Genomic DNA, 27427 nt, shown 5'->3' on the forward strand with positions numbered 1-27427 from the left:
GAGTTTATCAAAAATATGTGAATTGTTTAGAATTCCATTAAAATGTTAAATGAAACCACATTGGTATTTCAGAATAAAAAATAGTTGTTACAAAAAATCACATTCAGTTTGCATTGTATGAAAATGGTTCTGATATTTATTCCATAAATGGAAAAATGACTTGTATGCTCCAAAGTAAATGATTAAAACATTTTTAAACAATCACTGAAAAACCAATCATACACACATAAACAGACAGACAGACAGAGATAGACACAAACACACCAAAGAGCTGTCTAGAGACCATGTCTCTTCCAGCTACATCTCTTCAAAAGGACTCAAGAGTACTGTTCATTTTGGTTCACTTTTGCCATCAAACATAATGTCATCTGATTGACTTTAACAACTAAAACTGCATGATGTATCTTATTAATATGCTTTGTACTTGTTTTTCTTCTAAAGCCATGTTTGTCTCAGACCAGTAAAAAACATCTTCAACTCAAGTGAAAAGTTTTGGGAACATAGGCCTGTTGACCTGCTTTGCTCAGAGATAACATACTACTGTTGCAACACACTCAAGCTTACAATATAGCAAGAATCTTATTGGAGTTCATAAAAAAAAAAACAATTCTGTTGGCATATAACTGAGGTTTAGCAAACACAATAACCCATAAGCATTATAAAGAAGTAACATACAAAAATACATTATGTAAAAAAGAAGATAATTATCTAATTTATTAGCTTGCTGTGGAGGTCAGTAGCTCTGTTTGGTTCAACACAAAGCACTCTTTTACTCTGCAAGTAAGGAGTACTCTAAAAGCAAATAAGCATTTGTGAAATGATTCTATGAAATTAAACATCTTTAAGCTTCTACATCTATACAAAGAAGAATACGACAAAAAAAAAACAACAGTAAATTGGCTGATCTCTTTCCCCAATATATCTTATGCCAGCTGGCAAAAGCTCACTGAGAGGGAATGAGTTGGTCTTCATTTCAGGGACTTCCACCAGGAGTCAGTACCTGAATGTCTTCCAGAAATAGTGTCTTATCATTTTTCAGTACAGCATATGCCAGCAAGGCTTAATATCTGACAGTAAAAGAAAAGGAGGAACATTTAGTTTTCCCATTCCATAGTTGGCCATGCTTATGAGTTCCTATTGTTTTTCTTTTTTTTTTTTTTGTGGTCTGGTCAAAAGGCAAGTTGAGGTCAGGTCAATGGCTCTTTAAGGTTAATGGTGAGTTCCATACAAATTCAAAAACTGAACTATTTCATTAAGGTTCACAACTAACACTCAAAAACTGCATTATATTGAAACATGCTTTTAAAGATGTGGTAGGACTTTAGGGCTTAAAAGGCAGCATTCTCTATCAATAACTGAGAGATCCATCTGCTAGCATTTCCTTCATGATAGGAAGAAATGATAGGACATTAGAATTAATTTTAGGATGGCTCATTAATGTACAAATGTCCAATAAGAAATCTCTTTTTTTTATTGGTAATAGGAATTGAAGGAAAACATTTTGTTTTGAAGTGTTTCAGGTCTGGTCTGGCATTTCAAGTTGAGCCATTCTTCCTTGGCTCAGACAAAGGCTGGTTTACCCAGTGGTCAATGTCTTCACAGTACAAGTTAAGTTTTCATCAGCCCTTTTAACATCATTATTTCTCCCCAGAATATGTTACTGTCCTTTTTGTCACCATGATCTTCTTTATGGTCTTTACTACTTCAACAAGTTCATCCTTTATGGATGCTTAGTAAATTGAGGTGGTCGATGATGGACCCAGCTCTTACATCTGGGTATCAGCCACTGGTGTTTGTGTAGTGGAGTAGCCATTGGTTGGGGGTGACTCTGGAGACTCGCCATTACTGGTGGGCTTGTCTAAGGGCTCTTGAGAGGGGAGTGGGGTGACAGATAGCAGAGTGTTCCCCTGGTTCTGTTCATCCACCTGGAACAAGTCCTCAGCCTGGATGGATAGGAGAAACATTGGTTCGTAATGAGGCATCGCTTATTTATTGCAAAGTCACAGACATGATGGCAATGTAAATGAATAAGACTGCAATTAATATAAAAATATTGATAAGGATACTAAAAATGGGTTGTTTGCAAGCACCTTTCTTGGAGCAAACCAACTCATGGTTCAAGATTTAGCAGTGAGAGGATGTTGAGATGGGGCTGCAAATAATCAACAGATCGTATTTCACTATGTTCCTAGCACTAAACTGAGGCTGTGTGCTAAACAAATGAGTCATGTTCTCAGTCAGAGTAAGTGTTACAAGCGCTGACTATGGAAATGGGCAGGTTTCTGATGTTAACTTTTGAACATTACCAGAGCAGGTCAAAGAAAGGATCTGTGGTTATTGACTCAATTATAGGCGTGCTGTTAGATGACTTTTCTAACCAAGCATCCCATAAATATCACGGATGATAAAGTAAACAGCCAGGGTTTGTCTACATCCTTGTCTCAAAGTTTCACAGCTGCATGCAATATAGCCTCAGCTATTATGCTCACCTCCTGCTGTCATTTAGTCAGTTAACATCCCCACCTAGTTTGGTCTGAAGATGGGTGGAGATCAGATTCATAAATCACTGGCTTTAGTACTGCAAACAACATAAGTAGGTTGGCATGAAACCAGATATGTTTGGGGGAAGCTGTTCATTTTTTGCTTTAAACAAGCTGCCAGATAATGTCAGCAATACTAATAATATTTCTAAATCGCCATTTGAAAATTCTATGGAATAGTCTTGTCACATTTGACCAAAAATATTTGGCAGCATTTGCTGTCACAAATGCCAGAGAAACCCAGTCCAGAGAGGAAAGCGCACTGAATAACACACTTTACTTGCTTGTGAAGCATATTTTATCAATAGGGCACAATGTGGGAGTAAAAGTGTCTTTCATTTTAAAAATGCAATATACTGCTAAATCAGGCTTCAACCCTACTATCTTAATAGTGTTGAATTAGATTTAATTTGTCTAGGTAACCATAAAATAAGGAATTAAAAAATAAGACCACCCTCCCAAAACACATAAACTTGTAATTAAAAAATATTTACTCAGTGCTTTAAGTACATCTTAAAAAAAAAAAAAGGTTCAATGATGTTAAAGTAATTTTTTTTCTTTAAATGGTAGGTTGTGCACAGCAAAACCTTGATGATAGCTGTAGTAGTAAGAAGACTACCGCTCCTTGTCAGTTTCGATGCACTTAGGAAAAGTTGTTCTCTTGGCTATCCATGCTATAACCAGAAAAGTGTGCTCAAATGTGATTTTACAGATTTTTACAAAGATGTATGTGCCAATTTATGAGACTCCTGTTTCAGAAAGGAGAACTGGGCTTTTGAAGTGCCTTGAAGAGTTTTTTTTTCTCTTACAACATTCTAGAATTCTATACTGAAGTAGAGTTTCATTGTTAGTTCCTTGAACAGGACTGTTATATCATAATGTAGAACAGGTTTCTGACATTTGAATTACTCTAGTATGATATTCTCCACAGGAACCAGGCAGAACTCATCACATGATTGTGCTCCTCAAATGCTTAAGTGGGATATGGAACTGCAGAGGACTGCTAAGTTTCTTTGAACTAAAGCTTTTGGAAAGGTTGTGCAATAGTTATAGTTAAGGTCCAAGTTGAGTGATATTGAACTTGTACTTAAAACAAAAAAAATTCCCATATCAGTGTCGCCATAATATCAGCATCCATCCTGCGTTAAACCTGACTTGAGATCTTCCAAGTCCTGAAACTTGCAGATGAATGCTGTTGGATTGGGATGGTGGATAATAGAGGGTGGGTACATGCCTTACTGCATATCTGTGCATTCATATGCACACATGTGTGTATGCGTGTGATAATGACTGCATTTTTGTCAAGAACTATTTTGCTGATCTTCCAAAAAATTCAGCTTGGATGGGAATCATTAAATATACTACACCTATGTAATTTGTTCAACATTAAAATGCAATACATCATATTTAAATAAATAAAATAGCCTATATATTAGGCTATTAGGTACTCTCCACTAGTGCAGTGTATTGCTTGCCCATACAGCTCTAAGGACGATGCCATAAGATGATAGCCTGCTGTTCAGTGCCTATGCACTTTGAGCAGTTATTGCAGTGTGCCAGCATTTCTTTTGCACTTTAGCCAGCTTGCTGCTCTGCTCTCATTGTTCATCTTTATCCTTATTCACAATGGAGAATAAAAACACTCCTTACCTGCACTTGTATCTTGGTCCCTTCCTGCACACATCACAATAGCTAACTTCAGACCATAATTTACAGTAACCCATAGTGTGTTACCCTACGGCATGTCCTATTTTGTGAACAAATATATTAAACCAGCAGTGTCAGCTGTGTAAAGCCCCAAAGATTTTGTACATGACATTGAGAGCCTGACCACGCGCATTCCTTTGGCCTGTCTGCGGTGGGTTGTCAGGAGGTATCCAGCAATGAGTAAGGCCGCCAGGAGCAGACCAGTGAGGAGGACCGAGACCAGGACAGCCCGGGAGTACTTCACAAAGATGAGCTCTGCTTCCTCAATGTCAACCTACACACACACACACACACACACACACACACACAAACACATGCACAGACAGGACTGAGAAGGATCTAAAACTTGTCATTTTAATAAATAAGCAGATTTCTTCTTGCTAGCTGAGACTGTATTGCATATTCATAAGCCTTGTGTGCTTGAAGATGATTATTTGAAGATTAATGTACATGGTGGAACTAAATATTGGCATTAGGTGTCTCCTACAGAATATGTTGAACTTGTGGGAGAAGTATGCACTATTTGTACACTTTTAGGGCTTTTGCTCTAGATTGTTGTGTTATATTTTTAGCATGGTCAAACCTATTTGGGCAGGTTTTCTCCTCAGAAAGAGTGTGGACTGTATAATACACAACTGAATAATAAATATGTGCTAAATTATGATCTGGCATTTGGAGGTATGTAGCTACTGCCTTAGGCTTGAATTTTTCCTTCCCATTCATTATGTTGCTATGTTCCTCTACTCATAGTGCAAATAACCTAGTTTATGTACTACCTTATCTTTGATGTTGTCATTGTTGAATTTATCCCTCATTCCTTTGGCATCAGCTATATAATGAGAAAAAACAGATTACTTCTTTAATTCTTCTGAACACTTCTTCTCAACACACAATGTAGATATTGTAACTTCTTTATCACCAAAACAAAAGAAAACACTATGAAATACAAAATGTTAATGTGATATTGAAAAATACCTCATATGAAAATTATGGTATAAATCTATGTAATTAGCACCCAAACCTTGGATGCATGGCCCAGATATGATCATCTCATCAGTGTTTGCTTGCTGGTAGATCTCAAGCTCATGACAAAGATGTTCTTGAACACTTTGAATCTTTACTCTGTTTTCCTCCTGTTTGACAAGGAGAGACATAGCTCTAAAATAAGCTCTCTAGCTTTGTTCATAGTGGAAAGACAAATAAAATGCAAAATAGCACAAACACAGATTCAAGCTGTTTAGGCCATTTAAAGACATTACCTTTATACCCTAAAGAGATTCTCATTTCTCTGTATATATGTAGTGTAATGTGAAGCATAATCATCACAATGGCCTCTCAAAAATAATGACCTGCTTAAACCCCAAATTCCTGGTCCCTTAATAACACAGCTTTTGTCATAGGTCAATTTTATATAGTACCAAAAAAGGACTTCATGTATTCCATCAGTAGAACTCCATTTGTTTCTGTAGAGTTAGAGTTAAGATATGATTTGTTATAACAGTCAACATTCTTGTAATGTAATCAGTTCAGAACTCTAAGCATGCCCAGATGTCCCAGTGCCACTGTTACAAGTTCAGTAGCGTGTGGTAAATACTTCTGCTCTGCAAGCTCACTCAAGAATGCTTCTCCAAACAAAAACCAGACACATAGATATGTACTAGTACATGTACCAGGGTTAGGCATGTTAGTGACTGTTAGTTGTGTCACAGTTTTTTTGTTTTTTTTTCTCACTGCCTCCTTGTTAAAACTGGTCCCTGCTCCATATTCCCCACATTTTCAAATTTTTCATTTTTATATTCATATTCTATATGCTTTCATTTTATGGCATACTCTTTGAAAACTCATCACCAGTGATACTTTCATATGCATGCAAGACTGGGACTATGTATTTAGTTAATGAAGGTACACATCAGGATGCCTAATAAGACAAATAGCCAAAGAGAACTGTCTAGATCCCCAGGTTCCTTGAAGATAGTGAGCCCTAAATCATAGCTCACAGCAGAGTGAGTGATGACCTCTTGACATCAGAGTCATAAAATCTGGCAAAGCTAAGGCCAAAGACACTCTCTGTGGGCAACACGCCACTCTGATTTACATCTCCGCCAGATCTGTTCTGCTGGCATGCTCTGAGAAGCCTGCTTTTAAATTATTGGCCTAAATAGTTATCAGAGAACAACATGGGATTTGTTAATAACAGTTCTTTTTTGAAGGCATGCCTGGCCTTTTTAGCCGGGCTGGGAACCATCCCTCGTACCAGGGTGCCACTCTCATTTCTTGTAACTTGGCTTGCCTTTTTGTAGGTAGCTGAATCCAAGGCCAGGAAGCATGTGAAGTGCTTAAATTCACCATCTGCTAGATGTCTTGTAATGTCACACAGGTTTCAGCCTGCTGAGACTGTCTGTTTCTTATTTCTGAAACCTTAGAAAGATCCAACAACCTAATCTGAATAAGTTATTTCATCCCATTTGCATTGCCAGCAGCTTTGATCTATATCTAGATCAGTCGTTGTAAATAATTGATTACCAAATACTACCACTGAACCATAAAGCTATAAACAGCCTTGCACCAGAATATCTGTGCAAACCTGATGCAAGATTCTGATCATTACCTGCTTCAGTCACATGGTACAGGCACTTTCAGATGCCCAAAGAGAACACACCTAGCTTTCTCTGTTAGCTTAAGATGTCATAGGTAGGCCAGCTGGAATCTCTGTTTGCACTATCACCACATACACCCTGTGTTAATCATTGTGTTACAGACATTCACCACTCTGCCTTGGCTTCTTTCCAAGCTGTAGATGAGCTCACAGCACAATGCCAAGTGGCTGCATTACTGCTTGACCCAACAGTGGTGGTCCATCCTGCACTGCTGTCCTGGTGCTCCTTTGGCTCTATGAACCAGACCTGCTTAATTGCTTTGTAGCTATTTGCATATTTGCAGTCAAAAGTGGGAAGAGGGTGCTCACGCTGCTTCTTTGCACAGTTATACTATCTATGGTCTGAGGTAAGGCAAGGAAAGGCAAGGTAAGGCATGTTTACAGCCCATTTCATACATGGCAATTCTTGGTGCTTGGTAAATAAGCAAAAATTTGATTTAAATATAAAATATTTTCTAATTTCTAGTGTTAAATATAAAGGTTAGATTTAAATGAATAAAATGTATTAAAAATTTATAAAAATGCAAAGGATAGGAACAAAAGATAAAATAGCAGAGAAAGTGTGAGTAGGTTTAAAAAAAAAAAAAAATGTCTACTGTCATGGCTCTTCACTAGTTCCCTAACAGTTCCATTTAAGAGCAGCTAAGCACTGCTTTGTTGTGCTTACTCATAATTAACATAATTGAGTTCAGAGTTCCCAGTGATCTGAGAGTCCTGCTTGGATTATATTGCTTGAGACAGATGCATTGACTTGAAACCATTTAGTGGTTTATAGACAAGTACCTTAAAGTGAATTCTGTAACATGCTGGGAGCCATTGTGAGGATTTAAGAATTGGGATGATGTGTTCCATTTCTTTGCAGTGAAAACTCTAACAGCTGTCTTTTTAGGAGGTCAGTTACAGTAATCAACTCTGCTATAAATAAGTGCATGGATGAGTTTCTTAAGGTCTTGTTTTAACAAGAACATTGTTTGACTAATTTTCTTTAATTCCTGCAGTGACAGGATGCCCTGACCTGACTACTAAAATGAGATTAAAGACCACTGGAACACCAAGGTTATAAATCAATTCTTTTGATTTGAGGGCTCTCAAGATGGACACCATGCCTATGCCTTTGTTTCCAAAAAATTATCTCCATTCAGGGCAACTCTGCTTTAATTTTCGGCTATCCAATCATATAAATGTTAAAATGTGACATTTAAATCAATTGTATTACTAATATCACCCATGACACTATTAGATTTTCCATTTTCAATGCACTTTCAGCCAAGATGAGTTCTTAACTTTAGCAATCACTATTATTGATTGTCCAACCACTGGGCAGGAAGAGATACTACCTTGTATTGTATAAATCAGCATCAACTGTATAGACCACCTGGGGCCCCATTTCTCACCTGACCATAACCACAATGATGTATGATGTAGTGTGTAGACAGGTAAAAATAATTTTCTTAAACAATCTTCAAATGCCATTCACTTTCTAGGTAATGTATACTAGGTAAAGCATACTAGGTAATCTATAACATCTTTGATTGTGATTTCGCAAGGATTCAATTCCTGATTGAAGTGGACACAGTATAAATGTACATTTTCATTTAAAAAGTAAATTTTTTAGAACAAAAATATCCTCAGTGTGTAGGAAAGCCAGGACAGGCTTTTTTAAAAAAGAGATCTGTTTCATTTTTAAAAACAGAATAGGCGAAACCCTTTTGGTTCTAAGGTTAAGTTTAGAGTTAGATTTAGGATTAGGTTTACAAAATCCTTTTCACATATTGATAGTGACACCATACAGAATTAAAACATATTTAGGAGCCCATCTGAGAAGGTCTGAGAAGGTACAAAAGCAAACATTTGAATGTGTGTGTGTGTGTGTGTGTGTGTGTGTGTGTGTGTGTGTGTGTGTGTGTGTGTGTGTGTGTGTGTGTGTGTGTGTGAAACACAAGATAATATGCTGTAATTCATGTGTTCTGTCCTGTTGTTGACATCAGGTTTTTGCTGCAAATGTTTTTAAAGGAGTACTTCAAAAATATGCTCTCATGCTCTTTCCTCATGCTCTTATGGAGTTTTGTCTTGCTACTGTTGCTACTGCTGCTGCTACTTGCTACTGTTTTGTTTGCTCACCGAGGACTTGGACTCAGACATCTGTAAAGGTTCTTTGTGACAATGGCTGTTGTTAAAAGTGATATATAAATACATTTTTCTTTGACTTTGACACTCCACTACAAATCACAGAGATGCCTAAGAATATGTGAATGCTACCATATTTCCCCATGTAGTAAAACTGTTAATGTCAATGGGCCCCTAGTTCTTTCATTTGATGCTATCAACATTGGGATTTAATGTTGGGATGGAGGTAGGTATGCCTAAAACTTGCCAAACCCATGCAGAGACATTACTCTCACTGTACGGTAATCTGTGGAATGGCCATCTAGCTTTGAAGCTTGATCTGAATGTTCCTTACACAGCTAGAGGAAGTCTTCAGCTTCAGCCTCAAGGCCTGTTTTCCCCGCACTGCGGACTCGTCTACGCACCTCACACCATCCTGTAGACAAACCAACAAAAGTGTTACTGACTTTCAGGTTGAGGTGCAGTGTTGCCTCATTTTATGTATCTGCTCTGAGGACATTGAAGTCCTATCTTCACTCTAAAGTAGCATGAAAACTTTAATAATTAAACTTGAAAATAACTTTCTGTTGTCAAATGATAGCGGCAACTCCGTAAGCTGTAATGAATGAAAAATTATTTATAACAGATATACGTTATGTACTACCAGAAGGAGGGTGAGCCCTTTGATGTTTACTGCTCCTTCAGTGTGTTTAATCCTCACCAAGTGACTGGCCTCTGCAGCAGGCTTGTTTATACTGATGGGAAGTGAGGTCTGTGTGTTCTGTTTGTCTGCATCCTCTGCTGCTGTGTGGACTGTACTGGTCTGAGGGCTCTGAGGTACCCCTGTACTCTTTACATGGATCGGCCCAGAAAGGCTGGGGAAGACGTTGACCTGTTCTTGAGACTTAAGTGTTCCTGAAAGGGAAGTGAGTTGGTTATTTCTTTTGGCTTTTTGCCTTGGGTGTCAGCAGTTGACATTTTTCTCGATCTGAGACAAGATTTGTGGTTTATTGCATCACAGTTCACCTTAAATTTTAATTGGGGAGCCTTGAGAATGTTCGTAGCAGTTCATAGATAAATTACGTGATGTTAAATAAGTCTGAACTTTAAAGATTGATTACTGGATATTGAATCACCTTGGATCTTCGGTCGTGGGGTTGAAGGAACATTATCTCCACGTACATATGCAGCCCCAACCATATAGGCAGATGCTGCAGTCATAATTTGTGGAACAGGTGGAGCTGCATCATCTTGACAAGTCACCCCTAATAGTAAAGGATCGATTACATATTGTAAAGAATTATAAAGTACAAAACAGTTTCAAACTTTTTATATTATAGCATGGAATCATAAGATGGATATGAAATTCACTACAAAATAAATTGCCCTTCTGAATGGTGTTAGTGAATGAATTATCAGTGCTTGTCACTAAAGATGTTCAGAACAAAAACAAACAAACAACAATCCAAAAGCTCATTTAAGATCATTTGATATTTACAATGCACTTCAGTCAGCAATACAGTGTCTGGTGACAGCCAGCTTTAAATCAAGAGTACTTCATGGCAGCAAGCTTCACAAAGCTTGCATGCATTCTACAATAATTTATATTTCGGTAAAGAAAAACAGACTTTTTGTTTTGCTTTCATGCTCCAGTGTGTGAGGAATAAACATTCCTTGAAATGACACATGAAGGACATGGTTGGAGGGCGGTATGAACAAAACCTAACAACAAACACCAACACTTGCTTCATGGTCATTCTGAATGTAGTTATGGAATAATGGTTTTTGATTTCATGAGATCTATTTAAGTTGATACTATTCAGTGTGTAACTGAATGGAGAATGGGGAAACTGTAAGGAGTTTTTTATTCTTGGTGTTTTTGTAATTGAGAAAGAATGATAGAGAAGAAAAAGAAAATGTATGTCTGTATAACACAGATGAAAGTCTGTGTTATTCCCCTACCACAGGATCTGTGCTATTTAAATGATCAAACTTTTCCCCTCCTGACAATTATTGTACTGTAGCATTTCAGGATGTGTATTCCATAAAAGAAAGAGAAAACAATATATTAATTCCTATAAAAGCATGATCAAATCTGGTATAATTCATTGTGCTAATATTTGAATTAATTCTATTTGGAATGCTGCAAAAGAAAAAAATCATCAAGTTATTAATTCAATGACTACTGAAGATCGAGCTAATACGTCATACTTTAAAATTTTGTACAGACCACTATTTTTTTTAAATTCCAACCTACAAAATTTTTATATATGCCAATTATGTCATTCTAACGTACTATTTGCAAGCCAAAATCAAAATATAAGAGGAGACCTGAATGCTAGACCACTCTAGTTATCTGAACCACCATCTCTTAATGTGAGCTCACTCCTCAGGCATTTGTACACTCTCTCTCTCTCTCTCTCTCTCTCTCTCTCTCTCACACACACACACACACACACACACACACACACACAACACAGGCTGTAGTCCACAGCTACTGCAAGTACACTAGCCGATATGAACTTGTTTGTTGCCTCGTTCTTGTCAATTAATTGACTAAAGCTGGAACTAATGTGTGCATATGTGCACATGCTATGCAAGCACACTCAATTGGGATATCCAAGGTGTGGCTGTACCAGGAGCACTGCTTTCCTACATGTGTGGAATTTTTAGAGCTAATGGAGTGTGGGTTTTCCCCTCCTTCAAAAAGCCAGCCAATTTGTGCACAAGCTGCGGTTACCTCTGCTTTTCTGGTCCTTCCTGCCACTGCATAGCACATGTTCTTTTCTACATTTCAGTACAAGGGTGAGGCAAATTAACCTGTGTTCCCAGCTGGAGCATTCGCAAAGACGATATCAACATCATATCCTGCCAGTGGCATGATATTGTGTTGAGAACTCATGCTCTTTCCGCTGCTTTCTTTCAGGTGGATGGCCTATTGGGCACAGTCAATGACGACTATGAACAGAGCTACAGGTGAAAGGTGTCTCAGTACAATCCCCACAGAGCGTAGCTCTATGGAATTATTATAGCCCAGGCGAACACATACAATCAGTCTGTTACCTTTCACTAATAGCCTGCACATTATCAACTGTCTATTTGATGGTCCAACACATATCTCAGAGGCATGACACATGAATTTCAGCTTTATTGTTTCTATCCAGATGGTATGCTTATGGTTTGATAAACTTAGTTTTTCTTGGTGTGAATGAATATTTATTAATAACATTATTCATCACATTTATCACATGCATACTCAGACCCAAAGACAAGCAAGGTTTTTTATATGTGTCTACAGCTAAAATGATGCAACCTTTATCATATTTACTCAAATTTAGTAAAACTGATGTCTTTGTATGGGAATGGAATTCTATTTTGTATGTGATTGATGGTACATTTTAAAAAGATCTAATGGAGCCAACTTTACCCTGTAAGGTTTTTTTTTTTTACTTCTCCAAAGATCTGATTTTCTTCATAGTGTGTGTGGCTTTGAGATTGTTGTCTGGAGGGCAGCATCTACATAGGAATGTCCTAGAATTGAGAATGGTGTTGAAATATTCTTGGGTCAGCTGTGCCTGTTTACTGAACAAAAATCCAGGGATCTCCATGACCCCTCCCACTACTCTTAGTGATGCAAACATGCACGTTTGTGTGTGTGCGCTCACACTCTCTCACACTCTCTCTCTCTCTCTCTCTCTCTCTCTCTCACACACACACACACACACACACACACAAACACAAACTGTCACCACTCCCCTTAAGGCTTTGACCTCTACGTGCTTATTCATCTATGATTTACTTCCCTTGTTTCAGTGTATGTCTGATATTTCTGAAGGGGCCCTTGCTTCTCTTGTCTTCCAAATGGCCATACTATTTTTTACCTACTCCTCTCTATCTTGCACCTACTACCCTCCCTTGCCCAACTTTCTGTTTCTCTTCAATGTATGCCTGATCTCTCATTCTTCTGACACCAGTGTTCAGTGATGAATTAAATTAAAAAAGGAACATGGAAAAGTACTGAAACAGGAAATGACAGGGATAGAGATATCTACATTCTCTCTCTCTCTCTCTCTCTCACACACACACACACACACACACACAACCCTTAAAAGAAATATACCTTTACTTATTAATTCATCATTAAGATAAAAAAAAATCTGATTTAATCTGTGCACTCAATCTGCCTGGTAAATAGGGAATATCAATATTTACATGAAAGACTGAAGGTTTTAGTCATTCTAGAAAAACAAGCATGGAAATAATAAATTATCAGTGTTGTATCTATGAAAGGATCTCTGCATATGCTCAATTTTGTGGTTCAAAAACCCAACCCACCTCTTTAAAGGTAAACCCCAGACTGCCTCCTTCAGCCCCTCCCCCAACATGTTACAGTCATCCACTCTTTCCTTGATTTCTTAGCCTAACTTCTCTATTTCAACTTAACTGGACAAAAAGGAAATCAAGATCATTCCTTCCCTTTATTCAGCTCTATCCAAATGCCTGGGGAACTCACAGCTATACTTTGGTAGCCCAGCCAAGGAATGTCATAGGAATGGAAATAGGGTGGATTTTCTTTTGGCCCTGAGCTGGAGGGAATGCAGAGAGAAGGGAAAGAGAACATGAGAGGAAGTAGAGGAGGGGCCAGTCCATTAACAACAGGGATGTAAGGCCAAGCTGGAATGGAGCCTTCACAGCTCCAATGGCACCCGACAGCATTCCACATCTCACCTCCACCGTGAGAACAACTGCTTAGAAGGACTCCCCTATGTTCTACTCATTCATACTTTGCAAACTTATCTGTTATGATGGCATACTTAAAACGAATCCCTGCACTCCACAGTCAGACTGCAAAAAACAGTTTCCGTCAACTTGTCCTGTTCATTGTCTATTTGATTACACCCACTCTCAGGAGAGAGGTACTTTTATCATGATGGAAGTGAAGTAAGAGGAGCAGATATATAATGAAATAGATGTACATCCAGTATTACAAGGCCAGTGCAAAGAGCAGCATAGGGTGTGGATACAACATACCGAATCAGGTTTTCCACAAAGAGCTTCATTTACCAGTGCTTTGCCATTGCAATACAAATGTTTTAATGGGTTTCAGTTTGATCTGCTTTTATGGGGTCGGTTTGGTCACTAAGACACTTGACCTGCTTCAGTGTTAAATGGTAGTTACCATAAAGCAGGAAAGGAATTATGTGTCTTTGATGTCAGTATTGTATATGTTAAAGATGACCCTCATATCCTCCTGCATGATCTGTGCTTGCTTGAGAACATATGGGTGTGAGAAAGTGCGAGGAGGGCAATGTCATATGTTAAAAAGTTGTATGTTGCAAGACTCTGGTATGGAAATACAATCTGTAAACTAAAGGATTTCTTCATACCACATTCTCTGATATAAAACACACATGGCTCCTGATCCATCTGTTCTATCCTGCTGCATTCTGTTCTGAGGTACGCCCTGTGGCTATAAAGTATGAACACTCCAAAGAGTAGTGGAATTTGAGACAGAAAAGTTAAAGTAACTGGGGGGGTGGAATGTGATTTTGGACCTCTGCCCAACTCCTCCAGGCATACCCATTGTGACCTCTAACCTGGCTGCTCTGCATGGCATGTTTCAGTAAATGTGTGCAGGCTCCACATTATTTGTACCCCAGCAGAGGGGTCAGTGAACAGACGGGGGACAGGCTGGATCTTATGTTTCTAATCAAGCTCTTCCTAAACAACTCAAACCTTTCACTCTCTGCCAAACCACCATTATCAGAATGAGCTTAACCCTTGGGCTAAAATAAGTGTAACCGGACCTCAGCCAAAACAGTTCAATCCCTGGTCCTATGTTGTGGCCAGAAATAGATATATAGTTTGCCTTAAATGTGCTGGGCAGAATAACCAATGATGTGGTGTAGTTAGAACAACATAAGAACTGACACAAATATGAAGGAATGTGATGCAAATTTTGTTGATTGTTGTGATATAAAATGAATTAGCTGACTGTTTACGCAACATCTTCATATATTCTTTCAAAGTATCAACAGGTGGAAAAGGCCAAACTTCTGATTGGGGTTTTTCAGACATTGGGGATTACATTCCTCTTATTAACAGAAAAAAATCCTAAAACTAGTCTATGATGTCATGCCTCCTCATTCCACTATGTGTGTGTGTGTGTGTGAGAGAGAGAGAGAGACAGAGAGAGAGAGAGAGAGAGAGAGAGAGAGAGAGAGAGAGAGAGAGAGAGAGAGAAAGAGAGAGAGAGGTGTAGCTGCTTTGTTTACCAGAGTACATATTTTTCCTTGTGTGACTAACACCAGCTGGCAGCTTTGGGGCTTGGCTCAACCATTTAAACAGGCAAAAATGGAGTGCCAAGTTTATCTGTGCCAAAACAGCTTGCACCAAGCAAAGGAGCAGAGGTTCCCAATCCAGCTCTAAAGGACTGCTGACCAGTCTGAATATGTATTCTTTCCCATCTTCTAATATATCACATTACCTATGTGACAAAGGATTGCTGCAAGTTGTTCTGTGCTCAGGAGGCCCCTGTTGTATAAATGGCAAGTGGTGAGAACTGGGCGAAAACAAATCTATGGTCTGTGGTGCCAAGGTCGCCCTGGAAACCTCTGCTTAAGGGGACCAATTAGTGTTGTGGGCACATGTAGCTTGGCACTCTGTAAGAAAATGTGTTTTTTTTTGTTTTTTGTTTTTTTTTAACAAACAAGTGTCAATCCCTCTTGTTGGAAAGAACAGATAGGGATGATCAACCCCCAAGATTCTAACACTTGTAAACTCTTATTTACAGTTTTCTCCAAGTAGCCATCAGTGAAGAAGTTTTAGCTTTGCGCTAACCTGTTGCTAAGAACACTGAAAGCTCAAAGCTACAGTGCCATTAGGGTTAACTTTCTTTCTGTGATTATCTACTATCATATTACATAATAAGGTAGTCCTGTTGAAGAAAGTGAAAACATTTTGACTAGTAACAAACATTCCTCAGAAAACTGAAACATTTTAATTCAAAGAGCACAGAAACAGTTTTCTACAGTTTATGTGTCCTTCAGCCACCACAGGAAACCACTGCCTGAGTTTACGGAACACTCTTGATTGCCTGGAGCATTATAGAGAAGAATAATAGGCTCTCTAAGACATCTAACGGTTTTGAGAGGGAGAGAGAGAAAAAAACTTTTGAATGCAGCCTCAGTTCACCTCTGTGACCCCACCCCTTCTCTCCCAGCAAAGACTGGACTGCAGCTCTGTCCTGACCCAATTCAGAGCAAATGAAAGCCTCTCACCTCGGAAAGAAATGGCACAGATCACTGCAGCCAGAGCCATGATGGTGCAGCAGTTTCTTGTTTTCCATATTAAAACTTCCATTCTGAGTGTTTGTGTGCTTTAGCCTGCCTAATGTTGTAGTGTGTGTGTATGTGAATGGGTGTGTATGTGTGTTGAGTTCCCTCTGATTGGCACTGTGAGAATAAAGCAATGCTTGTGCCCTTGCTGTTTTATACACCCACCCACCCCACCCTCCTGCTACTCCACTCTACACCTCCTTCCTCACTGGTTACTTTGCCCCCTCCCCACTGAGCTCAAATCTCGAATCAGGGAGTAGTGTGTTTCTTTGTGTATACTGGTGGTTGTGGGATATTCTAAGATTTGCAGAGTAGACCATGATATTTCTGCCTGTGGCCACAACCTGTTTACCCACAATATATAGTGAAGTTAGAGTGTTGCTACTTTCATGTTTGCCCTGAATAGTGTCAGAAAGTGTCAAAAATCCCAGACCAGGGACCCTTTAAAGATTCACAACTAACTTTTTCCCCTAATGTCTATTTAAAGTATTAATGGAAAAGTCAACATTGCTCTTAAAGTTTTACATCATCATGAATATGTATAGTATTGCACTGAATGTACTCTAAAATAGCATTAAAAATTAAGCATTTGCATTTTTACTAACATTTTATTTTCTTTTTCATGATGATGTATTTTTGTTTGGGTGAAAAACCTGTTTAGTGGACCAATTCTCTTTAGTAACTGTAACACATTTATTCTAAATAACAAATGCCAGAAAGATTTTAACAGTACATGACTTATGGTAAACAGGAATATATTGAAATGGGTTTTTGGAACAGCATATTTTATCCTCTCATTTCTGCAACTTTTGCCTTAAAAGTGTTAAATGCATCTGATAGATGTCTGCTCAGAAAGAGCAGATTAACCCACTTTAATAGACTGTTTTAGGCTTATTTAAAGATGAGAGTTTGCCTCTGGCATTCTTCTGAATAACAATGAGCTTCCAGGCAGCTACTCAACAGCTGGGCCCTGGTGTGAAGGGTCTGTTGTCACAGTGGTGTCGGGCGACACTCTCTATTATGCTAATGTCGCTTAGCACACGGGACAGTGCAGGAACTGGATGACAGAGTGGATATTAACTCTGCTACTGGAGAGAAAAACTGAACAAACAAGGTCCCTGACCTATTGTAAGCCATGCTTTTGACCTCTGGACCTCATAAAAAGAACTCACACTCATCGAACATACTCTGCTGATGGGGCAAAGTACCCACACATCCATGTTTTTGGCCCAAAAGAAAGAGCTTTCTAGTACTGCTTGGTCTCCACTGTTTGTTGGTTGTAACATCTGGAAGTACTCTTAAAAGGTGTGCTTTCACCCAATAAATGCAAAAAAAACAACAACAAAAAAAACCCCTAAAATTAGTGTCACTTGACTTTAACAACTAATGAGCTTCATGCTGTCTTTCTTCCTGAAATATTTTAATTCATAGTCTATATCTCCTCCCATGCATGCAAATGAATTTGTATAGTACAGGTAGGGAAGAAGTGCTGTCGCCTGTTGTGCCATGGGTAGAAAGGTTTGGTAGAATGCAAAATATCACTACGGGCAGTGGATAAATTACTAGGATCCCAACATGTCTCTTGGATGTGGTTTATGATTGCCCTCTTTAAGTCCCCATTTTTGATGTAAGTGTCGTAAAATGGCAATTTCTTTACAAGCATGAAAAAAAAAAAAATTGATTCAAACACACTCCAAATTGGCCTACATGTGTGTGATGGAGGCTGAAATACTAAGCACAGTGTCTGAAATGGGGAGGAACCTGAGAGTAATGCCTTTATGGAAGTGACTGCTTTTAAACTTTCTAAATCAAAAGTTATATTTTGAAACGTTTTATAATTGCCTGGCAATATTAATAAGAGTGAAGTTAACCCAGGGAGAAAAACAGTTTGTTTATCCACTTCTGAAAGAATAACAAAATAGATATTTTTCAGTGAAAACGGGAAGTGCAGTAGCCACCCCCCGAGGCAAACAGGACGCGGGGAAGGTGCACGTTCAAACTTACGTTTTAATGCTACACACAGACATCACAGCACATACGCTGTGCAAACCTCAAACACACTACGACACAGGAGGCGTATATACACTAAAGACGATTACACATAATGCAAAACAGGTGGACGACACCAGAGGGCGTGACAACACGGACGCGCGCACACACCAAGACGTTCGAGGAGAGGGCGGGAAAGGAACACCGGGACTAAACAAGACACAGGAATGCACGCTGACGGGGACCGATAGAGAGAACAAAGGCACATTTATGGTAACGGGGAAACACGGTGACAGGTACAAACGACACAAACCCCAGCCAGTCCTCCGATTGTCAGATGGGTCGGAGGCCAACCAGCCTGGGGAGGAGTGTCCCTCGCCCGCTCGCTGGTCGGAGGATATCCGGACCCTGGCGCATGCGCGTCGGGATGCCCACCGGTTGGGTTGCCTAGTGGCGGAGCAGGTCCCGGTGCCGCTGCCTTTTTGCCTTCCCGAGGCTTAGGCGTGGGCGCATGCGCTCTGTTGCTCCTCGTCTTAGGGAGAGGAGGTTCCTCCTCCGCCGACGCTGCCTCTCGGCCAGACGCCCGGGTCTGTTTGCTTGCCCCAGAGCGGCGCGCCCTGGGCAGAGTCTTCGGAGCTGGAGGCTCCTCCTCCTCGGAGATTACGGTGTCGTTTAGAGAGATGATCCTCCTGTTTTAACTCCTCCACCTCCATCGCTGGGTCCTCCTCTCAATCGGACCCCCTGTCCGACTCCACCGTGACGTCACTGCACTCCCCTCGCTCTCCGTATTCTGCGTAGACCTCAGTAAGGTCCATGCACGACCCAGCGGATTCCATTTCCGAGTACCGGTCCTCGTAGTCCGGATGGTCTCCGGGGGACCCATAGAGCGAGGCCAGGGGGAGTGATGGTCTCTCCGTGTTATAACAGGAGTCAACGTTGTCCGACTCCCAGGACTGGAAATCGTTGTACCAGTCCTAGTAGTCGGACTTAGCCCCGTCTGACTCCCTCACTTCCGCACCAAGACCACGCTCCCCTATTGCGGAAAGCAGGAGGGGACCTCTAAACACCGGGGGCTTCCCTGCACGGGCTGGGGAAGTGCGTTAGCTCCCCTTCTTCTTGCCCTTCCCAAGCATCCTTCTTGGGTTGATATTTCTGTGACGCGACGAGGCAAACAGGATGCGGAGAAGGGGCACATTGAAACATACGTTTTATTGCGACACACGCTATGCACACCTCACACAGACGTATATACACTAAAGACGATTACACATAATGCAAAATAGGTGGATGACATGAGAGGGCGTGGCAACACGGACGAACACACGCACACCAAGACGTTTGAGGAGGGGGCGGGGCCATGACGTGACAATGTGTGTGTGTGTTTGTGTACCTTAGTATAGAATTAAATATAGTTTCACTGGGTTTCAACTGAGAACTACTCTGAGCCACTTAATATCCATCATCAGTTCTTTCATGTTTTTAGTATTAAATGTAACACATTTAACATTTTCTGTGTTAACTTTAACATTTTATAGTCTTTTAGTCATTAATATGCATCATTGAACCAGGAACAAAACTACATTACAAAAGGATTTTTACATGTATTAAAATTACCTACCATTTAACTTTATGAAGCATTTTCATTTCTCCAAAGAAGATGTAGATCATATGCAACAATAAGAGGGAAATTACTTTGTACTTACTAAACAGTGAAGCATAATTTCTGTAAAATATGCCCACAAGAGGGCTCTTCATATAAGATGTGTATATATTACAGCAGCAACATTATGACCCTCAAAAATATTGGGGTGAGCAAATGTAATGTAATATAGTGAACTTTCAAAGACATGGATTGCAGTTTGTGCTAAAAATCCGTCACCTTTGTATGAAAATCTCATATCCAGTTAGTAACCTGATTTTAAATAAGGCATATGCACTCTTGCTCAATCTGTCTGTATGTCTATTGCTCTCATACTGAACAGGCAATTTACAAATGTAATCTTTCTTTAGATAGTTTTGCAATCCACCAGTTATTCAGCACACGTTTTATGTTGGTTTTCTACTAACTAATATGATATGAGGTAGAGGCTTCTAAGATATTGCCACTGAATAAAAATTTGAAGATTTGAAACTCTAGGCCCATGTTTATAGAAACATAGAAACATAATTGATGTTCAAAATGATGAATTAGTTCCATGCACAGGTTAAAGGAAAGGTCAAGCCGATCTTCCACTTGAAACCATCTTAATCCTTGCAATCACAGCGCATAATGTTTGCAGCATTGCTTATAATGTGATAGAGGTAAAAAATAGAAGCCTTCGTGCCTAATGATACAGAGCACCTAGCACATGGTATTTTCAGAGCAACACGTAATAATGCGCAAAAGTAGGATTGAAGTCTATTTTTCAGGACTGTTGCAAGACAGCAGAGCAAAAATGCTGCTCTGCACATCCTCACAAAACCATGTGGCATCTCCAGTCCATTTACTTTCCTTATCACTATAAACCTTCAAGCTGATTTTTTGTATAATCATGTATTCATAAAATGAGAAAAAAAGGTGCATGCTTTTCTTACTGTTTGATGAATTTTGTTTGGTGCTGTTTATAACATTTTCACTAAAAGACTAAAATAGGCTTTTTCTGTAGTGGAAGCTGTCATAGCTCAAATCTTCAGGCTCTAGGCTAGGTTTTTCTGCCAACTGCTTGCATCCTGCATGTTTATAGAGCACTTTCAAAGTGGTGGCCTTTGTAATCTGATGACCTTTTGTGCTGGGCTGTTCCCTTACACTAACTCAACAGCATAGATAAGGATTGAATGTTTTATGCCAACTGTATTGCCTACTTACCAAATACTATTTCTTGCATTCTTAAAGTTAACATAAAACAATTTTTTAAAATTTATATTTTAACTCCCATAGATGACCTTTTATAAGCCTTATTATAAGTATTTTTGCATGGGTATATATGAATAAAATATAAATAAAAACTGTCACAAGCTAAGAAAACACGCTGGAGAAAAGTGAAACAAATGCAGATCTCCAACTGAAGAGTTTGAAAGTGCACTAACATGACAAAAGAAAGCCAAAGTAACATCAATGATTGACAAAGTCATAAGGAGCAACATAAGATAATAAGACACAGGAGGTGCGGTGAGGTACACAAAACACCTGAGTGGAGTGTGGCAAAAAAAAAACCTAATACTAAACATAAACCAAAGCCACATGCAAAGCCACCACTGTCTGACGGCGGCTACTGGGAGGGGGGCACCATTACACTAATAGAGGGCAGTGGTTGCTCTGTGGTTAAGGTGATTGACTTGTAGTTGGAGGGTTGCTGGTTCAAGCCCCACCACTGCAGAGCTGCTACAGTTGGGCTCCTGAGCAAGGCCCTTAACCCTCCAGTTGTACTCAGTCATAATTGTAATTTGCTTTGGATAAAAGCATCAGGTAAATGCCATAAGCAATTTAGCTTTACTTACAAATCTGGCTGTTTATTCTTGCATTCAGGTTTTTTTTTATAAAGCATTCATTAAAAAAAAAAAATTTAGCAAAAATTTTAAAGTGCAGACTGTGGCTTTTCCTTCAACTTGCAGGGCCGAGAGCAGTTTCGGTTAAGCCCTCTTAAGTGGTTGCAGCACATAAGAGTGCTTAACCTCTTAGCCAATGAAAGTGAATTGAGGATTGATTTGATTGAGTGGTTGAGAGGAATTTAAAGGTCACTGTAGACATTTCATGGGGAGATTTGGTGATCAGACGAGGCACACTCAGGACAGGAACAAGAGTGTTTGTTTGCATTCACACTCGCGTAAAAATATTAGAGTGAGGATGAAATACAAAATATATCATTTGATGTGTAATGCTTTGTGGGAAGTGAATTTAGAGAAAACTGGCAAATACCCTGACCTTTGAGTACTTTGGTCATCTTGGAATAATAAATAGAAAAATGTCATACATAAAACTAGAGAGCAATGTAAAAATAATCACTATCAGACAACTTCTGTAAAATGTCTTAAGGTGGATAAGTAAGCCAAACAAAAGACCAGTCTGTTATTAAGCATCAGGCACAGCATGCCTTTAGCCTGACATTGTGGGATTCACTTAATTTACTGTGAAAAATAGCTGAATTAAATTTATTTACTGTTCTAAAACCCCTTCAGTTTTTTTTTAATTATTATTTTTACAAGCGACATACCTGCCCAGACACTGATCTTATTTGCCATGGTTTTAGGTTTCTCTGAGCATCTATGACAATTACTATTTTAAGCATGAAGTATGCTGCTTTTTGGGTGGCCAATATTAAACATGGGCATATTGTTTATGGGAGAAATTCTAAATGTGCTATAAACAACTCAAATAGTATGTCTGAAAAAATATACAGATGTGGCTCCTTTGCAAGATTAAAGACCATTTCATTGTGATATACACCTATGCAAGAAAATCCCCCTTTCGGAATTAACGCCACAGTTTAAGGTCTATTGTCAAAATAACGGCTACTTATTGGCAGCTATCACTACGCAAGTACCCTATCTTATATTACAGTAAAATGTCTATAAAACCAACAACTGTATTTTTGGCATACTGTATAATAAAGTACACCCACGTACTGCATAATCACAGTATTTCTTCTTTTTGATCATTACCTTACATTATATAGGTTACATCAGGTATGCTTACTTCATCACAGGAAAATTACACCTGTGAAGCAGAAAGACAAGACACTTAGCAGCTGAAAGAACAGCAACCTGTTGCACAAATACAAAACCTTAATCTCCATGTTAATATGCAATGTTGTGGAATATAGAAACTATTTATATTAGACATTATTAATACTGATTTAACAGTGATGGGTGTTAGCGCCTTAATTGGCTACGCAAACTAGCTTAGCTAGCTAGCCAAATATTTCAAAGAACCGTTAACTAACGCTAGCAAGCTAGCTAGGTTAGCTGTTTCTCACAGACAACCCAAATAATACCGTGCTAACCTCAGTTCACTAATACAAACATTATATAGGCTATAAATTAACATTTAGTAACATTTAGGATATCTAGTCCAGTACTGAAATGACTGGTAAGAAGATGTCCAGTGGAGAATGACCAAGACGGTTGTGCTGAAAGCAACAAATTAACCAGTAAACGTCATGATGTATTTTTCCATTATGACTGGCTGCCTTGTCTGTTACATCGTGACTCGAGATGTATGATTAATTAGAAAGAACGAAACTGGTAAACATTTTTTGACTGTGTGTTTAGTTAATATCAACATATTTAGATTTATAATAAATCATACGATTTCTTACTGGTTATTGAATAACTGAGTTTTGACAATCCCTACAGCAACATAGCCTACTGTACAGACTGCAGGTTTTAGTTGGGTCAGAGACATTATACCAAAATTATTGTATTAACAACTAAACCCATTTACACTGTAGTGTAAAACTGCACACATATAAATGATTTTATATATAAATGATTTTTTTTTAGGTCTTAGCTAATATAACAGTTGGTAGGCCAGCTGATGCACTGAGCACTGAAAACTTTTCTGTGTGAAGATTAGCTTACTTGTTGAATGCAGAAAGTGTTGGTGTTTAATTCAGGGAGCGTGTGGGTGTACTGAGGAGTCTTTTTTTTCATGGTGTGGTGCAATGGGATTGGCAGTGATTTTTAAATTTACGTCCAACTATTTGATTGGACAACACCTGATACGCTGAGATAAGTAAAGGCAAGCAATAGATTCTACATGGACCTTTCAGAGATCTTCTTTTCCCCCTTTTCTATAAGAAAGTGTGAGGTAGGCTTATAATGAATGTATAAGATGCAGTTTACAATGGCATTACCATTTTAAGGAACTCAACTTGCCAGACGATTCATCATGAGATCTTCACTCACTAACCCCATTCAGTCTGAATGTACATGTACATGCACCACTAGGTGTCACCAAACCACTAAATTATATCACCCTTTACTATGATTAAATGTGTAATACTCAGAAGACTACTCTACTACTCGTGAGCTCTGAAATACGCCTATATTTGAGAACAGACGTTTATTTGACTTTTGCGTAGAGATTTAAAAACTAGTTTGGGAGGTCCTTACTATAGGAATGAATGATCTTATTCATATCTGGCATATATATTCCAACTAGCTCTCATATTTATGTGTTCATAAAAACATTTGAAACTCACAAAGTTAAAAAACGATTTAGTGGTTTTGTGGCCTATGGAATTCCTTTCCAAGTGATGATAATAGAAACAAAGCGAATTTGAGTTGAAAATTTGTCATCTAGACAGCTCGGACTATAGGTCCTCATTCAAAAATTATTCGGAGCAAATAAAGCATTGTGGCTGTAAGATAACCTTTCTGTCAAAGCAGTCGCATCATCATAAATCATAAATTCATGCTGACTGATAGAACCCGTGGTGAGTAAAATCGAGACTATAGAAATGGATTTGAATCAGGAAATCCATGGATTGTAGGCTATTTGAAAGTATTGAATGCAGCAATTCGTTTGGATTATTTTAGATATTCATATTCATACAAACTACAATTTCCAATAGACCATGCATTTATAGAATATTGATGTGATCAGTGTGCCATTGAAATATTTGATCTCCCCATCGTGATTTCCAAACAACCGTGTTTGAACAAAATTACTTTTTGCATTTGCTGCGTTGTGATAATGTTCAAACGGAGCAGGTGGGCGTTGAAAGCACTGCATCGGCTGAATAGCGCAGCCCCCATTTCAGCACGGGTGTGCGCGTCTCACTAGTACATCGGTCATCCTCACGGGTTCGCTTTAGGTACAATCGCCGCATTGTAGATTTTAGATAAAATGCCATTGCAATGAATCAATGAATGGATACAGAGTGTTGGAGAAATGGAAAGTACTTGCGCGCAAAGATCATTTCAGAACCACTTTCGGTGGACAGCGCAACAGATTTTTTTGGTCCAGATAGGATCCTGATGTGGAAGATTTTTAAAACATTTTTTACTGGCAATGTGATGGAGTTTTTTTTTTTGACTGAAAGACAGCGTACCTCATCTGATTAGCAAGATACCAAAAATAAATCAGCTTTCGCCTGGTTCGAGTTGATAACACAGGAGGTTTCGGTCGATACGCAATAAAGAACGAAGATGACCTGACAGAACGGTGAGTAGGAAATGGGTCAACTTTGAAATTCACACACTAATTTAAAACATTGTTACACGAGTAACTGACTTCGAAGTGCATTGGAACAATACGTACTTTTGTACATTGTACATTATTTCCCTTGTATATTAATGAGAAGACATATCACATATGCCTACTGAACAGAACAGAAAGCCAGGTTTCATCGATAGATTAGACTACTGCATAGTAGGAGAATAATGTGAAACTGGAGACCGATTATAAGTGGTAGTACGAATGAACTAAGAGACGTATACACAGACGAATCTTGCATAATAAAAATGATTTAAGAAGAGTTTATTTATTTGTATATATTCATTTTCTATCTATCTATCTATCTATCTATCTATCTATCTATCTATCTATCTATCTATCTATCTATCTATCTATCTATCTATCTATCTATCTATCTATCTATCTATCTATCTATCTATCCATCCATCATCCATCCATTCATCCATAGTTTCACTTAATGTTTTTCCTGCTTTCATCCAAACATATTCAACCACAAGTCTCTGTTATTATATGTGTAGCATACCAGCAATATAGTAAGAAACAGAGCTAAGATGTAAGTTCCACAGCTAATATTCCATTGGAACTTCTTTCTGACATGGACACAGCAGAGCTACAGGGTGTAGGTCTTGGACAAGGGTTGGGAGTTGACAGCTAAAGTTGGCCTGGGTCTTGGTCTTGAGAGCTTGATTTTTGGTCTGGGTGTTGTTGGTTCAACCTTGATTACAGTTGCACAATTGTGTGTGTGTGTGTGTGTGTATGCGTGTGTGTTAGCACTCATTTGAAGATGTAGTTTCTATGCTTAGGTTTAAAATAGACAAAATAAGAGATGAAGATGACTGGTAGAATACAATCCAGTGCCAAAAATAAGAAATAAACCCACTTATTGTTCATGACATATGGGCTCCATCAGCAACAGGAAAAAGAGACCAGATAATAAGAATTAAAAGAAGTATTTCAGTTTTGCAGATGTCTTGAGGCCAGCCTTGCTGGAAGCACACTGGACATTGAAGTGTGTTCTTTTTAACCTTTCCATAATGTCACACTGACACTTCCAGTATGTCGTATCATAGATGTCAGACACTTATCTGCCCTGAGTCATGGCCAATAACTATTAGAAACCTTGACTTAAATGTTTTGCTTAAAGCAATGACTGTAGGTGTCAGGGGGAAGGACCTTTGGGCCAGTGCTGCTATTGATAGCCTAGAGCTGGGTGTTATTATAGCTGGTCAGATACTGCAACTCCAGATCCTACAACTACAATGCATTCTTTATATTTGTATTTTTATAATTTTTGGAAGGTATGTGTTTGAGGTTAATTACATAACATATTATAGAGGAGGGGTGGGTAGTAAAAAGGAACCCCTAACATTTAGTTCTAATGGCTGTTTTCTTGGAGCACCTGGAATTATAAACACTGTTTATTTTCCCTCTGATTGGCTGCTCTTTCTCCTAGATCACAGTCTGCTGCTTCTGAGAGGTGAGAATGAAACAGATGGTGAAAGCAAATTAGATTTGTTATATTTCACCCCCTTTATGCACTCACTCACCACATATAGAATAAGGCATTTCAGTTTTACTTAACTGGATTATTTTGCCTGGAATCACTGTATGTATAATTTATATATTCTGGCAGCACATGAGCTGCATGGATGTGATATTGGCTTGCTCTGATGCTTAATGCATACACCGTCCACACATTTGGCATGTATTATTGATTGCTGAGTACAGTTACTTTCCTCCATCACCTCCACAGCTGCCAGATGCTAAAAAGCCTCTCTATTTACTAATCAGTCATAAGTATTTGATGTATGGAGGTTAGCAATATGAGGAAGTGTCTGGAATTGCTCCGATTTGACGGCTGTTGAGTTCCTTTGCCTTCATTAATTTTGAGATGGAACAGGCAGTAAGGTACTGT

General features: G+C 38.8%; 2 protein-coding genes across 6 annotated transcripts in view; one reads left to right on the plus strand and one right to left on the minus strand.

Moving 5' to 3' along the window:
- Positions 1-113: 113 nt before the first annotated feature.
- si:ch211-286o17.1 lies at positions 114-16448 on the minus strand. Of its 3 annotated transcripts, none has more exons than XM_027023143.2 (8): positions 16290-16448; positions 10146-10274; positions 9731-9924; positions 9365-9445; positions 5269-5380; positions 5024-5076; positions 4372-4521; positions 114-1943 (listed from the first exon to the last, which is right to left on the minus strand). In XM_027023143.2, exons 1-8 carry the CDS (start codon positions 16369-16371, stop codon positions 1767-1769), a joined length of 978 nt encoding a protein of 325 aa, XP_026878944.2. In that variant the 5' UTR covers positions 16372-16448; the 3' UTR covers positions 114-1766. The 3 variants fall into 3 exon arrangements, 2 of the variants coding, with proteins under 2 accessions (XP_026878944.2, XP_026878943.2); XM_027023142.2 differs by having other exon boundaries at positions 9674-9924; XR_003411520.2 differs by having other exon boundaries at positions 1880-1943; positions 2490-4521; positions 9674-9924.
- An 8589-nt stretch (positions 16449-25037) lies between these two features.
- The window catches only part of grm4 (glutamate receptor, metabotropic 4), a 96106-nt gene continuing 93716 nt past the window's right edge, over positions 25038-27427 (plus strand). For 2 of the 3 annotated variants that reach the window (XM_027023130.2, XM_027023132.2), the window contains exon 1: positions 25038-25479. The gene's annotated coding sequence lies outside the window, so the exon portion shown is untranslated. Of the gene's footprint in view, positions 25480-26965; positions 26990-27427 lie in introns of all 3 variants that reach the window. The other variant, XM_027023131.2, reaches the window with a different exon arrangement.

Source organism: Electrophorus electricus, chromosome 3 (genome assembly GCF_013358815.1).
Source record: "Electrophorus electricus isolate fEleEle1 chromosome 3, fEleEle1.pri, whole genome shotgun sequence".
Classification (NCBI taxonomy): domain Eukaryota; kingdom Metazoa; phylum Chordata; class Actinopteri; order Gymnotiformes; family Gymnotidae; genus Electrophorus; species Electrophorus electricus.